This window comes from Cheilinus undulatus, linkage group 9, assembly GCF_018320785.1.
Source record: "Cheilinus undulatus linkage group 9, ASM1832078v1, whole genome shotgun sequence".
In the NCBI taxonomy this organism is placed as follows: domain Eukaryota; kingdom Metazoa; phylum Chordata; class Actinopteri; order Labriformes; family Labridae; genus Cheilinus; species Cheilinus undulatus.
The window spans coordinates 44,973,239-44,987,275 of NC_054873.1; the positions used below are offsets into that span (position 1 = coordinate 44,973,239).

General features: G+C 38.9%; 1 protein-coding gene across 2 annotated transcripts in view; it reads right to left on the minus strand.

Moving 5' to 3' along the window:
* The window catches only part of si:dkey-246g23.2 (solute carrier family 66 member 2), a 106,537-nt gene that overhangs the window by 38,385 nt on the left and 54,115 nt on the right, over window positions 1–14,037 (minus strand). For both annotated transcript variants that reach the window (XM_041795317.1, XM_041795318.1), the window contains exon 4: window positions 1,936–2,152. In XM_041795317.1, coding sequence (XP_041651251.1) covers window positions 1,936–2,152 — 217 coding nt within the window. The remainder of the gene's footprint in view (window positions 1–1,935; window positions 2,153–14,037) is intronic.

The following is a 14,037-nucleotide window of genomic DNA, read 5'->3' on the forward strand; positions in this document are numbered from 1 at the left end:
CCTCTTATTTATTAAAGTGTTTGATGTCAAGATTAGTTTATGTTGGCCAATGCTGCAGAGAAACACATTACCTTCATCACATTTATCATACAAACATTGGCCTCGTATGCAGAGAGAGAGAGAGAAAGAGAGCGAGAGAGAGAGAGAGAGAGAGAGAGAGAGAGAGAGAGAGAGAGAGAGAGAGAGAGGAAATGCTCAAAGCTAGCCCCCCCTGCGTATGAGGATGGTGGGTCTAAGTAAATGCAACGTAAAAGACAACTATAAAAAATAATTCAATACTGTAAGACATTCTAAATGCTAGCTTTATACAGAGACTGACTGATTTGTGAGAGACAGATGTTCTGAAATAAGTACCACAAATGCCTGGCTTTTTCAGTTTATGACATCAGCTTTTTGTTTTAGAGAGAATAATCCGGTACAGGATGTCAGCCTGTAGCAGTAATCTCTCTGTCTACTAAAATCTAAATTAGCTCGTCTGGTGCAGACCACATAAAGATTGTAGACAAAACTGAAAACTTTTCCCCTGCGGCCCATGTATGAACAGACTGTTCTAAGGCAAGAACAGCAACTTTTGTCTGATCCTTCTCACATCCTCTACCCTGAGTATGAATTCTTACCATCCAGTAGGCGATACAGTCCCCAAATGTGAACTGAAGAGATTTAAAAACTTGTTTGTGCCCACATTGATTAAAATTTTAATAATGCTTCTTGAGGTTGAAAAGTTTGTGCAATATCTATTAATACTCTATCTGTTTTCCACATTGTGACTTGACATTACTGCATTAATGTTTTTGTAAATATATATATATTTCTATCCTATCTTGTGCAATATAGGTATGTGCAATATATGTGAGCTGGTGGTACGTGCTCATTGGTATGTGCTTCTTTATTGGTATCTGCTGATACATACACTTGTGGATCTTGTGTTTATAGGTTTGTTGTGCTTATTACCCACGCCGATGATATCGGCAGGGGGTTATATAAAGGATTTCGTGTCTGTCTTTCTTTGTTTGTTTGTATGTGTACAAGATAACTTGACAACGGAAACCCGTTCTGTTTTTCTTGGACGTTGAATTTGAACACCATAGTAATCAAAGGGACCGTTACTTCCTTGGTGGCGCTGCTTCAGCGTGGGTCTGCCACCTCAGACGGCCATTCTAGTTGTTCAAATTTATTATTATGATTACTGTGATGGCAGCTGAATGTGTGCTGCACTTTTGAAGTTGGTCTATCATCTCATCCAAATTTGTTTCCTTGTGGGCATGTTTCAACAAAGTCTAGTAGTTTTCTAGCTCTGTCTCTTATTCTTTTGAGCTCGTAGCAAACAGAATGCATTCAACTCAAGTGTGACATCATTCCCAAAATGTAAAGGTAAGTAAATGGGACACAGCAGAAGTTCTCGAATGATGATTCGGTGCAACATTTTGAAATTTTATAGAAAATCTGTACGTATTTATGGGGTTTTGTTTGGGACCAGTTTCGAACCAGTCCTCTGAGAGGGATCAAGGACAATTGGAGCAACGGTGTAGCTTGCAAATCAACTAAGACATACACACAGACAGGCTCAATTATAGTAGTAAAATGCATCAGGGACTACAAAATTAATCTTAATTCCAAAGTCAAATCAATACCTCCTGGTGAATCATTTATCCTTGTTATTGAACCTGATAGATAGCTCCTGTATAACTGTTTATGCTCAGCTCCTGGGGTACTCCAAACCTTGACTCTCAGATTTGTTTTCATGTAGCCTCTAATGGTTATAAATTACCTTATTAGCATATTTTGTTTGTGAGAATTCAACAACTTCTACTCCCTGCTCATTAAGGCTCATATAACTAGTACACACTGAGTCATGTTGTGTTTCTGTAGTTCAGTGTAAATACAATGACTTTTAGCTTTCTGTGAGTCTCTGTGTGACCTCTGAGTGTACTGTACCTCATGCCTTTGGTGGAGTGATTCTGAAAGTTTTGCAGCAGCTGCGGGAGGCCCAGCATGGCCTCAAACATGACAGCCAGGGAGCCCAGAGTCTCCACAAACACAGCAGAGTCCAAGAGCAGCAGGGTGACGACCGCACACAGCACGGTGAAGCCGAAGCAGAAGAGAAGGTAGTCCTCGAAAGCGCTCCACTTCCAGAAGTAGCGAAAATCCAAATCTGGAAAAAATCAGGTACAGAGAATTATTAAACTGAAAGTCCATGCTTGTCATCAGTAATGCTTACAGTCTGAAAAACAAAAAATAAATAAATAAAGTAAAGCGGAAACAGGAAGGACAGTGGATATAGGAGGAGGTGAAGGACGATTCAATAAGAATGTAGTAGAGAGAGCCTGAAGAGAGATGACTGAATGAAGAGGAGAGAGAGTCTTTCTGTGTGTACAGCTAAAGGGGGAGAAGGTGCTTACAGTACATGAAGATGGAAACAGAAGAGCAATAGTGACGGGAAAAATTGAAAGTAGTGAAGCTAAATATAACAGGAAAAAGACAGGGGGAGAAAGAGCAGGAATAAAAGCGTTTCATTAAAGTATGCACAGGAATTCTGCAAAGACAGCACTCCTAAATCAATACTGCACACACGCGCGAGTGGATGGAACAAAGATAAATGAGATACTCCAAAGCTTTTACATTTCTATTACTTTGGGATAACCTGGCCTTCAGCGTAGCTGGGCTATACATTTAGAAAGTTTATTACCTTTGGTATGAAGCTATCTTTCCTCTGACACAGCTCGATTTATCATGGGTACCTTTACGACTCGAGGTAAATACCGAGACCAGAGCTGCCTAAAGCTGTTTGTTAGTTTTCTAAAAACTGTTTCCTGAGTGGAAGTAGTGGCCAGGAGATGTGACTAAAAGAAAAAGAGCAAGAGAGTGGTTCTAGGATAAGAAATAAACTTTATTCAGTCAGTGAGAAATAAAAACACAGGGCCACATTTACCAACAATTCTGCAGAGGAATTTATGCAATACGCATTTTCACAAAGATTCTGACAGTGTTTCTGGTCTGGACTTACACTTTATGATTCTGAAAATGCTGTAGTTGAATGTAAGCTCAGATTATAAGACTCAATCAACCATAGTGTAAGATTTATGGGAAGTAGAAGCTAAGTTAGGACCAAACATTGACAACTGTCAATATTATTTTCTATTAAAATCCAAACACAGAAACTGAAGTCAGATCTATGGGTATTTACAGTGACTATAAAAATGATTCAGCCCCTTGGGTGTTTTACCCTTTATTGATTCCGTAAATGAATTATAGTCAATATAATTTGGCTTGACTGAAAACAAGTTACAAAAAACTCTTTAATGTCAAAGACAAAAACACATTTTTACAATGTCAATAAAATAATAATACGTAATGTAAAATAAGTGACTGCACAAATAATTATCACCTTTAAAGTAAGTATGTTTATAAGCTCATTTAAATATGGTTCAGCCAACTAGTCTAAAGAGAAAAAAATTCTATAAAACAGTCAAATTCCTCACAGTGACGTTGGCCTGATCTACTCTATACAGCGTGGCTGAACGATTTAGAAAAATAATTGAATTGTGATTTTATTCCCCCAATTTGATGTGTGATTTTTTTTCTGAAGTTCCTCATCTTATATATTTTCTAACAAACACAAGTGATAAATCAATATCAAAACCAACATAATATTAAACAAGGGCTGAATAATTTTGCGTATTGCAAATTCTAAATTAATTATTGTATTGAAGGGAGGATTTTTTTTAAACTGTTCTAACAAAATTGGACTTGAATGATTGCATGATATGTATAACATCTCTGCTACCAAAAAAAGTTTTAAACTGGTATTTTGACTCAAATTTCAGGTTAAATAAATATTGCACCTTCTGCGATATGAAAATTGTAGGACATATTGTGATTTAATCTAATTTTAAATTTTAGCCCAGCCCTACTATACAGTGTGGCTAACATTACAAGCTAGCGCCGCCAGCCTTTGTTCCTCTTTGCAGATTAAAATCATGTGGCCTCTTTTCACTTATACCTGAGTTCAACCCTTGACAGCCTACATACCACTTTATTTCCATTTTAAAAAACTGTCATACCGTGCTGTTCCTAAGACACACTAACCGCTAAGTCACCGCTGAGCTTCTCATGTTAACATCCATAAAGTGCCAGACAGGAAGGCAGCAGTTATTAACTCAAGCTACAGCAGCCTCTAGTGGCGGGAGGTTCATTACAGGTTAAAAGAGCATTATAGACTGGGATTTCAAACCTGTGTTTATAAAAGAAGACAGGTAATTAGTTTAACCAATTTGCAAATTCCGGCTACTTTGATAAATAAATTCACTGTTTTATCGATTAACCACACTCATCCCTAATTTGAACTGACCTAATTCAACAGTTCCAACCAGTTGGTGCCAGTAGTCTCTGAATTAGTGAAACAAGGATCCCCTGTGTGCAGTGAATGTGTCTCACATGGTTGTAGTATAAAATCACCTGTGTCTGGAAGGTTCAGTCAGTGCTTAGTCAGTATTCCTGGCTACCATTACACCATGAAGTAAAAAGAACACTCAAAGCAACTGAGAGAAAAGGTTATTGAAAGGTATAATTCAGGGGATGGATATAAAAAAAGTCTCCAAGCCACTGAACATCCCACAGAGAATACGGCACGTGTGAATCTGCCTACATCAGGCCGTCCTCACAAACAGAGTAAACGTGCAAGAAGCAGACTAGTGAGAAAGGCCACCAGGACACCTATGACTACTCTGAAGGAGTTACAAGCTTCAGCAGCTGACATGGGAGAGACTGCAGACAACATCTGTTGGCTGTTTACAGGCACTGTAAGTTGCCTCTAATACAAGGCTCAAGTACAAACACCATCAAAAACACTCTCACTCTCTCCCACAGACACTCAGCATCACTGACAAACACAAACCCACAAATGAGCTACAATAGATGATGATAGCTATTCCCCAGCCTCTGCAGGTCTGCAGCCACTTCTTTCCTGTATTTTTCTTGCTCACATCATTGAGGGGAGAACATATCAAACAGGAATACCTGCTGTTGCTGCTATTTTGAGTGCCTTGAGATGCATTTTGACACTTAAGGCAGGAGCAATCAGGGGAAAAAAGCCCTGAAGTTGAGGAAACTGCTCATGGCTCGAGGCTCACAGTCTGATATTATGCAGTCGTACAACAAAAATATCTAACATGCCAGAAAAAAAGCATCCTGTCAGGAGCAGCAGATAGAACCTCGATTGGCCGCAAGCTCTGTGTACTTTGCAGGAAGAGCAACAAGGAGTCAGACTGATTTTCAGCCACACTCTGAAATCATCAGCTACATCCACCAGCTGTATCTACTGTGGTAGCAAATTCAGTCCAGCTCCTCGCCTTTTCAGCTGCATTGTGGTACACTGTGCCTATAAATAGTATTCACCCCCTTGGATGTTTAACCCTTTAATTGAGTTTATAAATCATTAGTTGTCAATATAATTGGTCTTTTTTTTAAACTGGAAAAAACTCCCAACAAAACCTCTTAAATGTCAAAGTGAAAACAGATGTCTACAAAGTAATGTCAATTTAAAAAAAAATATTTGTTTGAAATTAGTAACTACATGAATATTCACTCCAGTATTTAGTAGATGCACCTTTGGCTGCACTCACAGCACTGAGTCTGTGTGGATAGGTCTCAATCAGGCTTGCACATCTGGACTCTGCAATTTTACTCCATTCTTATTTGCTAAACTGCTCAAGCTCTATCAGGTTGCACCAGAATCAGGTGTGAACAGCCCTTTTCAGGTCCATCCCCAATTTCTGTATTGGACTAAGGTCTGGGCTTTGACTCAGCCACTCCTGTACATTCCCCTTGTTGTCTTTAAACCTTTGCTGTGTAGCTTTCCCTGTATACTTCGGCTCATCGTCTTGCTGGAAAATAAATCTTCTCCCTAGCTGTAGTACTGTTGTAAACTGAATTCAAACATTCTCACAGATTTTCCAACATGGCCTCATTCATCTTACCCTCTACCTTTACAAGTCTTACAGGGCCAGCTGCTGAGAAGCGTCCCCACCGCATGATGCTGCCACCGCCGTGCTTCACAGTGGAGATGGTGTGTTTGTAGTGATGTAATCTAATCTGATGCCTTGGACATTTTTTGTACCCATCATCAAACTTACACATTTCAATAACCTTTTTCTCTCAGTTGCTTTGAGTGTTCTTTTGTCTTTATGGTGCAATGGCAGCCAGAGTATTGATAAAGCAGTGACTGATGTTTTTAAAATACTCTTTTCCCGTGCTAATAAGGAAAAACAAAGAATTTTACTTGTGAGGAAATAAAAAGCACAGGTGTGGGCAATTTTGCAGGTTAAGAGCAGCCACATTGATCTGCTTTAGTTTTCTTATCTTAAAAAACAACTTTAAGAAAACCTTTAGAAAAAAATTTGCAAATGAACCTCATGGTTTCTGCTCTTAAAGCTTGGACATTGATTTGGACACCTATTGAAGCTCATGAGAGGAAACGTTGGACTTTCTACATCTACATTCTGGTCACCATCAGCCCCCTCCTCAATGGGCCATAATGTGGGATGATTGACGATCTCTCATTGCTTATGTATGACCACAGAGCTGTGAAAAACCAGCTGACATAAGCTAAAGGGGATTGATGGCTAAATAAGAGCGCATTAGTTAGTGTGGGGACTCAAGTGTGACACTGCATGCTGCCAAGCTCCTGACTTCACCGTGTGCTGTTGTTACTCTGCAAACTTTGTGTGTGTTTGAGCTGTACATCTGAATGTGTTTGTCCTTGAATTTCTTTTCAGAAGAGCTCATGTTGTCAGATAGGGCAAATCTGCCAGTTTTAGTCCATTTATTCATTCCTTATTTCACCTTAAAACCTATTGAATGTCTGTGAGGGTCATAATAACATAATTTGATGGCTACATTTCTGCTTTTTATGAATTCTACAGAGGACCTTCATGTCATGTTGTCCACCTTGCTTTCTATTTGTTTTGTGCCTGTTAGTCACTGTCAGCTATTCAATAAAAGTACACAAAGGAAACAAACAGAAAAGTCAGAAAAAGACATGTTTAAAAGCTCAGGGTTATTCTGTATATCTTCACCTTTTTGTATTCAACCAACCATCTGAAACTGTGATAAAATATTTAACATTTTTCCACATCAGAAAAGCAGCGAGTCCTTGAAAAGCTGGAACCAGAGCGCGCTTGGCATTTATTAAAAGAAATGGCTTTAATAACACCACTGCCTAAAGTTAAACTTTAATCAGTAAATATTTCATCTCAATGGTCTGGATGGAGTTTTTTATTTTTTATTTTTATTTATTATTATTTCATCGTGCCATACACCAAAACTACCCACTGAACTACCCTCACGGGCTTACAAGACACTGAAATACAAAACAAATAAGAGCAATCAAACAAAGATCACAGTACATATCAGACAGAAACAAATCAAATATTAACAAAATGTTGCTCACTGGCAATTAGACCTTACACTCGTTATTAGACAGCAGCTTTAGTCAAACATAAAGTGTCCTCTTACGCTGTTGAAAAGCATTCAGCACAAATTGTGCAAGTTGAAACACTTTGTGTGTAAACAAAAATTTGATTCTTTCTTCGTCAGACATAGAAAACAAATCAGGACACTCTGCAGGCATTTTACAGAAAAGCTGACCTCTTAGATTGTGATACAGAGGACAATAGAATAAAAAGTGCATTTCATTTTCAACTTCACCCAAATCACACAACACACATGTTCGCTCCTCCTCAGGTACAGTATGGAAGCGACCTGTTTCCAGAGCAAGAGGAAAGATACCACATCTGAGCTGAGCACAGACAGATCTCTGAGCCCTAGTTAGGTTTAGAGTAACATAAAGCTCTGGGGCCTCATTTATAATGCTTGCTTACGCACAAAACTGGGCTTCAAAGTGGCGTATGCCACTTTCCATGCAAAGGTTGTGATTTATAAAAATAAACTTGGCGGGAGAATGTGCGCACCGGTACGTCAACTTTGATCCTTGCGCACGAACAGTTTGGAGATGGGGGAAACTTGCGGCGCAGATGGTGAGGTGGTGAATTGAAGCCAGTTTCATCCCATACATTTAATGTCTTCACATATCAGACTTATAGACCTGCGTAATCATAAACACCCAAGTCTGCAGTGTTATAGATGTGTTCCTTTAGTGGGCCTTTAGGCCTACTACTGTATGCATGTTCATATATCATACTTTCATCTTCAAATGATACAGAGCAGTGATAGCACTGATTGATTAGTATTAATTGTAACAAGGTGTGAAACAATCAGTCTAATTGCTGAGTAAGCATATAAATAGTGCGATGACACTCGTGCATAATGCTGCACAATGGATGCGCTGGCACTGCTGAAAGATCACGCAAATGGTAGGATCAGGATGGAGAGAGTCTTCAAGGACCATAAAGATTCCCTGGCCCATGAGAATGACTGGCTAATAAGCCGATTTAGATTCCCTAGAGCAGTGCTCTTGGATCTATGTGCTGAACTGGGCCCAGTATTAGACAGAACCACCTGCCAGAACCACGCCATCCAGATGCATATACAGGTGCTGACCACTCGGTGGTTTCTGGCAACCAGCTCCTTCCAGCGGAAATTAGCCGACAGGTATGTGTTTGATATGATTAACAATATATAATTTTACATTTTATGTCTGAAGCCCCTTTTGGGTATCATATAACACAGATAAATCCTGTCCTTAGGTCTGGGATATCGCAGCCATCCCTTAGCACAATAATGCCAATAATGGATGGCATTATAAACATGACCAGTCGATACCTCAGGTTTCCTTACACTGTGGGTGAACAGGCCAACATTAAAAGGCAAATTGCAGCAATGATCAGTTTCCCAAATGTAATCAGCGCAATTGACTGCACTCACGTTGCTATAAGGCACTGACCATCAACTGGCGGCCCGGGGGCCATATCAGGCCCCCCAAAGCTTCCTGTCTGGCCCCTGAAAGATCACTGAATTCAGAAAAGGAGAAAAAAAAGATTCTGTGGTTTTAAGAGTATCCGCTGGCTTTAAATGTCTGCAGCTGTTAAATCCATCCCACAAACAATTAATATTGAAATAGTTTTAGAATGACTTAACATGTGATCTGTTTTTACTGAAATTTACTGTCATAATTAGTAGAGATTTAAAAAAAGGATTAAGTGCTGCAAAAATTCCAGATAAAGTGGTGAAAAGGGGCTAGAGAAGCAAAAATGGGTCATAAGTGGCAAAATGGGTTGTGGAGTGGCAAAAAGGACAGAAATTGGCAGAAAAAGTGGTGAAAAGAGGTAAAAATGTGGTAAAAACGGATAAAGGAAGAAAAAATGGGGCAAAAAGTATCAAATATTGGTTACAAATAAAAATAGTGCGAAAAAACAATGAGATGGGATTAAAAAGTGGCAAAAATGGATAAAAGAGTAGCACAAGAGTGAGAAAACATGCAGGAAAAGAGGTTTAAATCGGTTAAAGAGGTAAAAAGTAGGGGTGCACGATAACTATCGGGCCGATAATTATCGGGGCGATAACAGGAAATTATTACGTCATTCCAATAATTCGATATCATGATGACTAGCCCCGATAACATATACATTTACATACATATATATATTAAGCATGGCAAGCAAGACCCCCAAGTATCTCCATTTGTTAAGCATATGGGGGAAAAGCTATGTCAGTTGTTTGTGTATGTAGTACTTGGTACACAAATGTTTAACTAAAAAAAGTTAACTATAGTAACAGTTATAAAGTCAGAATAGTTCTTTGTTTTTTGAAAAACACAAGTGATATTAGTTAAAATTAGTTATAAATATCTTTGCCCACTACATATTAACCCCTTCATACCACCAGATGTGCATAAACACATCAAATAAAATTCTTTTGTCAAATCAACAATTGAAAAAAAATATATCGGTTATTATTGGTTATCGGCCATCAGGAGTAGGAAATTATCGGTTATTGGTATCGGTTCCAAAAAAAATACTTATCGTGCATCACTAGTTAAAAGTATAAAAAATGGGTTAAAAATGGCAAAAGTTGGTTTTAAAGTTGCAAAAACTGTTGAAAAAATGAAATGTAGAGGGGTTAAAAAATGGCAAAAACAGAAGAAAAGAGTCAAAAATGGATAAGAGTGGCACAAAGGGGATCAAACATGCAGGAAAAGTGGTTTCAAAAGTGGTTCAAATCTTGCAAAAATCAGTTAAAGGGGCAAGAAAGTGTTTACAAGTATCAAAATTGGGTCATACTGGAGCTAAATCACAACAGCGGAGTGCCACTTCTCTGGGATTTTCTGAGGCTCGGCCAATTCTGTTGTCAGGCCTGTCTACATGTGGCCTGCTGCATTATAGATAATAGGCATAGATCTCACTGGTAATGCCTAAAATGTCCTGCGTTTTGAAAGAAAATACAATTACTATAACAATATTTCAGTCAGACCAAAATATTTATTTAATGTTTGTTTATGTTAAAGTCTGGCCCCCAGAGTTTCTGTTGGGACTAAATCTGGCCCTTGTGCAAATGTACTTGATGACCCCTGCTATAAGGGCTCCAAGTGACTATGTGAACCAAAAAAAAGGTGCATACACTCAATGTACAAATTATCTGTAACTCAAACATGGTTTTGACAAATTTAGTGGCACGGTGGCCTGGGTCACCACGTGACTCATTCATCCTGATGCACAGCGGTGTAGGGAACAGACTGCAGATTGCTCTGTGGCAGTCACACTATTGACAGCGGTGATGAGGTGCTGCAACCCGCTTGTTTTTGTATTATTGGTGATGCCACTACTGTGACCACCAAATAAAATAGTTTTTCTGGCCTCCACCTCACCCACAATCACCTCTATTTCAGTCTCTGTGAAAGTCTCTGCTGTGATTGAGCGTAAAATGCCGTTGATCAGCAGGCTTATTTATATGCAAAAACATTCCTGAGGTACTTTGCGTTGACCATTCATGGTAAAATGTGGGTGTGTAGAGGGTGAGATGTGAGATGAATCCACCTGCGCAATCTTCCAGGTGGACTGTGATTTATAAAGGGAAAAGTGCTTGCATGTGTGCATATGTACGGTTTTATAAATCAGATTATTTTTTGGCACACGCCATTTTCACACTTTTAGTATGGATTCTACACAATGTTTTATCAATGAGGCCCCTGGACTGTAAACTCTTTTAACCAGATTATAAGTTCTTAATTTAGGTTTACATAAAACTTCCTCAGTCCACTTTTGTTTATACTTCTCAAAAAGTATTGATTTGATTTGGTTAGCATGACACCTTAACTTATTTCTATATATATATTGGAGACCAGCCTGATCAAATATTTTTGCTACTTCTCTTGCCCAGGTGTAATTATTGGACATGTCCTAGTTAAATATTTGTTTAGTCAGTCTGCTCTCTGGCATATTGATTTATCTATTCCATAGCCACACCATGTCACCCGTATATCTCACTGCACAAGGTTCCCAGCCCATATCACTGTTTAATGCAAGTTTAGGGGCATTTTTATGTATGCCCAGAAAGCAGCGAATAGCTCTATTCTGAACTGCTTCACATCTGGATGGACTACGGTAACCCCAAGCCGCTGCACCATAGTCTAATATAGGACGAACACAGGATTTATACAGCTGTGTGTATGTTTTATAGCCAAGATCACGACAAAATTTAACTTTATCAAGGACAGCTCCCAGAGCTCTACCTGCAGATTCTGATAAACCTTTAACTCCTTCAACAAATGTAGGGTGTTCATCAATAGTCAGTCCTAGATACTTGTAATTCTCAGTAAATAAAAAGGGGAAGAGATGGAGAGGTGGGTTGTAATAGAACAGGTCACCATAATCGAATATGTGAACTAGGGAAGCCTCGATTGATCATCAACTGATAATTATCAGCAGACTTTCATCAGAAATCAATGCGACTGGTAGATTGGAATTCATATTTCCAGTCACAGATCACCAAACCCAATCAAATGGATGCAATTTTGCAGCTGAACCCCTCACATGTGACTGATATCCATCTATAAATATACAGATGATGCCTGACACAGAGCTCAACTCAAGGAAGTGAACTTCTTTAGAGATGGGCAGAAACCTGCTAGAAACCACCTGCAAATAGGGGTGGGAGAAGTAAACAGAGCAGTGAGGTGAGTTAGCGGTGTTCAGAGATGGACAAGAAACAGCGCTGGGTCTGTCATCTGGCAGTGGCTCAGATTTAAAAAAAGAAGAGGTCAAACTAAACGCAGTAGTCGTTAAAGTATGCCGCAAGATGATGCTGAGATAACGGCAGCAGTAACGCAACACGTCACCAAAGACATGAGCCCAGCGTTGTTGAAAAGCCAGGATTTAAAATTCTCACAGACTTTCCACCCAGTATATGTGAATTGCCTGGGCGCCAGTCTTGTTCTGAAAACTCCCTGCCAGAGTCGTACATGTCAGAGAAAAGACGGTCCAGCAGCGGACAAATCTGATCCACTTCTCCACAACTACAGAGACTTACCTCAGCCTAACATTTCAAAACGCTGATGAGGAGTTAAAATGTTTGTGCCTCTAAACAAGCTTTTTTTCTCCAAGATCACACAGGAGAGCTTCTTGGATCTGGTCTAAAGATGCTCTCATGTCATGAACTTGTCAGAAACTGGTCCAGTGTGCATCAGCACAGATAATGGACTCATGTAATCACAGCTGTGAGTCTAAATGGTGGACTAGACTGCAGGGTTTTGGCCTTTGGCTACATGTAGAACTGGTGAGTTTTGTGTAGGTTTGCTTCATTAATAATGAAGAAAATAATCATTTTATAATCAGGTTGAGTAAACATAACACAGAAAACATTTCAGAACTTTCCATACACCATAAAACAAAGTATTTTGTTTTTTATGTATTTTTATTTATTAAAAGAAAAAGAATGACGTCTTTTCAAGATAAAATTATGCGCTAATTTGACTCAGCATACTTTTTTTTTTAAATCAGTAAAATGATTTAATCACCATACTGGTGTCATTTAGGGCTGAATTAAACATTGCACACACTAAGGGGACATGTCAGAATATCGCGATATAAATCTTAGACCACATTGCCCAGTCCTAACTGTAACTATAGGGAGAGGATAATACTACATTTTTTCACCATTCAAGTCAGTGTTTAGAGACAAAGAAATAATAATATTATATGTCGAGACATAAATGAAAAAGTTAGCCTGCCAGGAATGTAGCAGGTTTTAAGTAATATGTAGTAAAAAGTCCCATAAACTGCCAAACAAGGGAAGCTAAGCTAACCTGTTCAGCCAGTCAAATGACAATCATATATTAACTAACCTGTTTTTAACATATATGTCAAACTGAATAGATGAACAAACTAATAAATTATGCTGTCTGTCTTATCAAGATGATAAGTATATGCATAGGTGGAGGGTGGGGCTGGGATTTGGGAAGGCTAATATCTGACCAGCGATCATATTTGTTGTAAAAAAGAGCACACACCCGGTCTTATCATCCGCGTTTATGTGAACGTTCGCTGAGAGGTGAGAGCTGCCGAGCAACATACTTTACTCCCGTTTTAACTTGATATCAAGCTACTGTCAAAAGACTGAGAAAACTCAACGCTGAGAGAATCAGCACCAGCAGGGTGTGGACAGCTCCGTGTCTGTGCCCAATAGGTCTGTTTGCTTTCAGGAGATATTTGGCTATTCTGTTATTCAAACAGAGTTTGTCTGCAAAAACAAAGCTTTTCTATTAGTTGTGTGCCTGAGTAAACTTCCATGTCTATGGTCTGGCTATAGATGACTCTATGTCTCTCATCTTAATGCCATTTTATAGATAAATCTGTTTACAACCACGTTTTCATCATAGGAGTAGCCTGTTAGCTAGTAAGCAGCCTGTTTGATAAACCAGCACACTGTCATATGATCTTTCCAAAATCCATTGTTAAAGTTTAATAATTTTTTGATTGGGAGAAGTTTATCAATCACATCAGAGATTCCCATTGTGATGACTTTTGGTTGACTTGCATCTGTAACCATATGTAAGAAGAAATGAGGGGTTATATTCTTAATAAACAC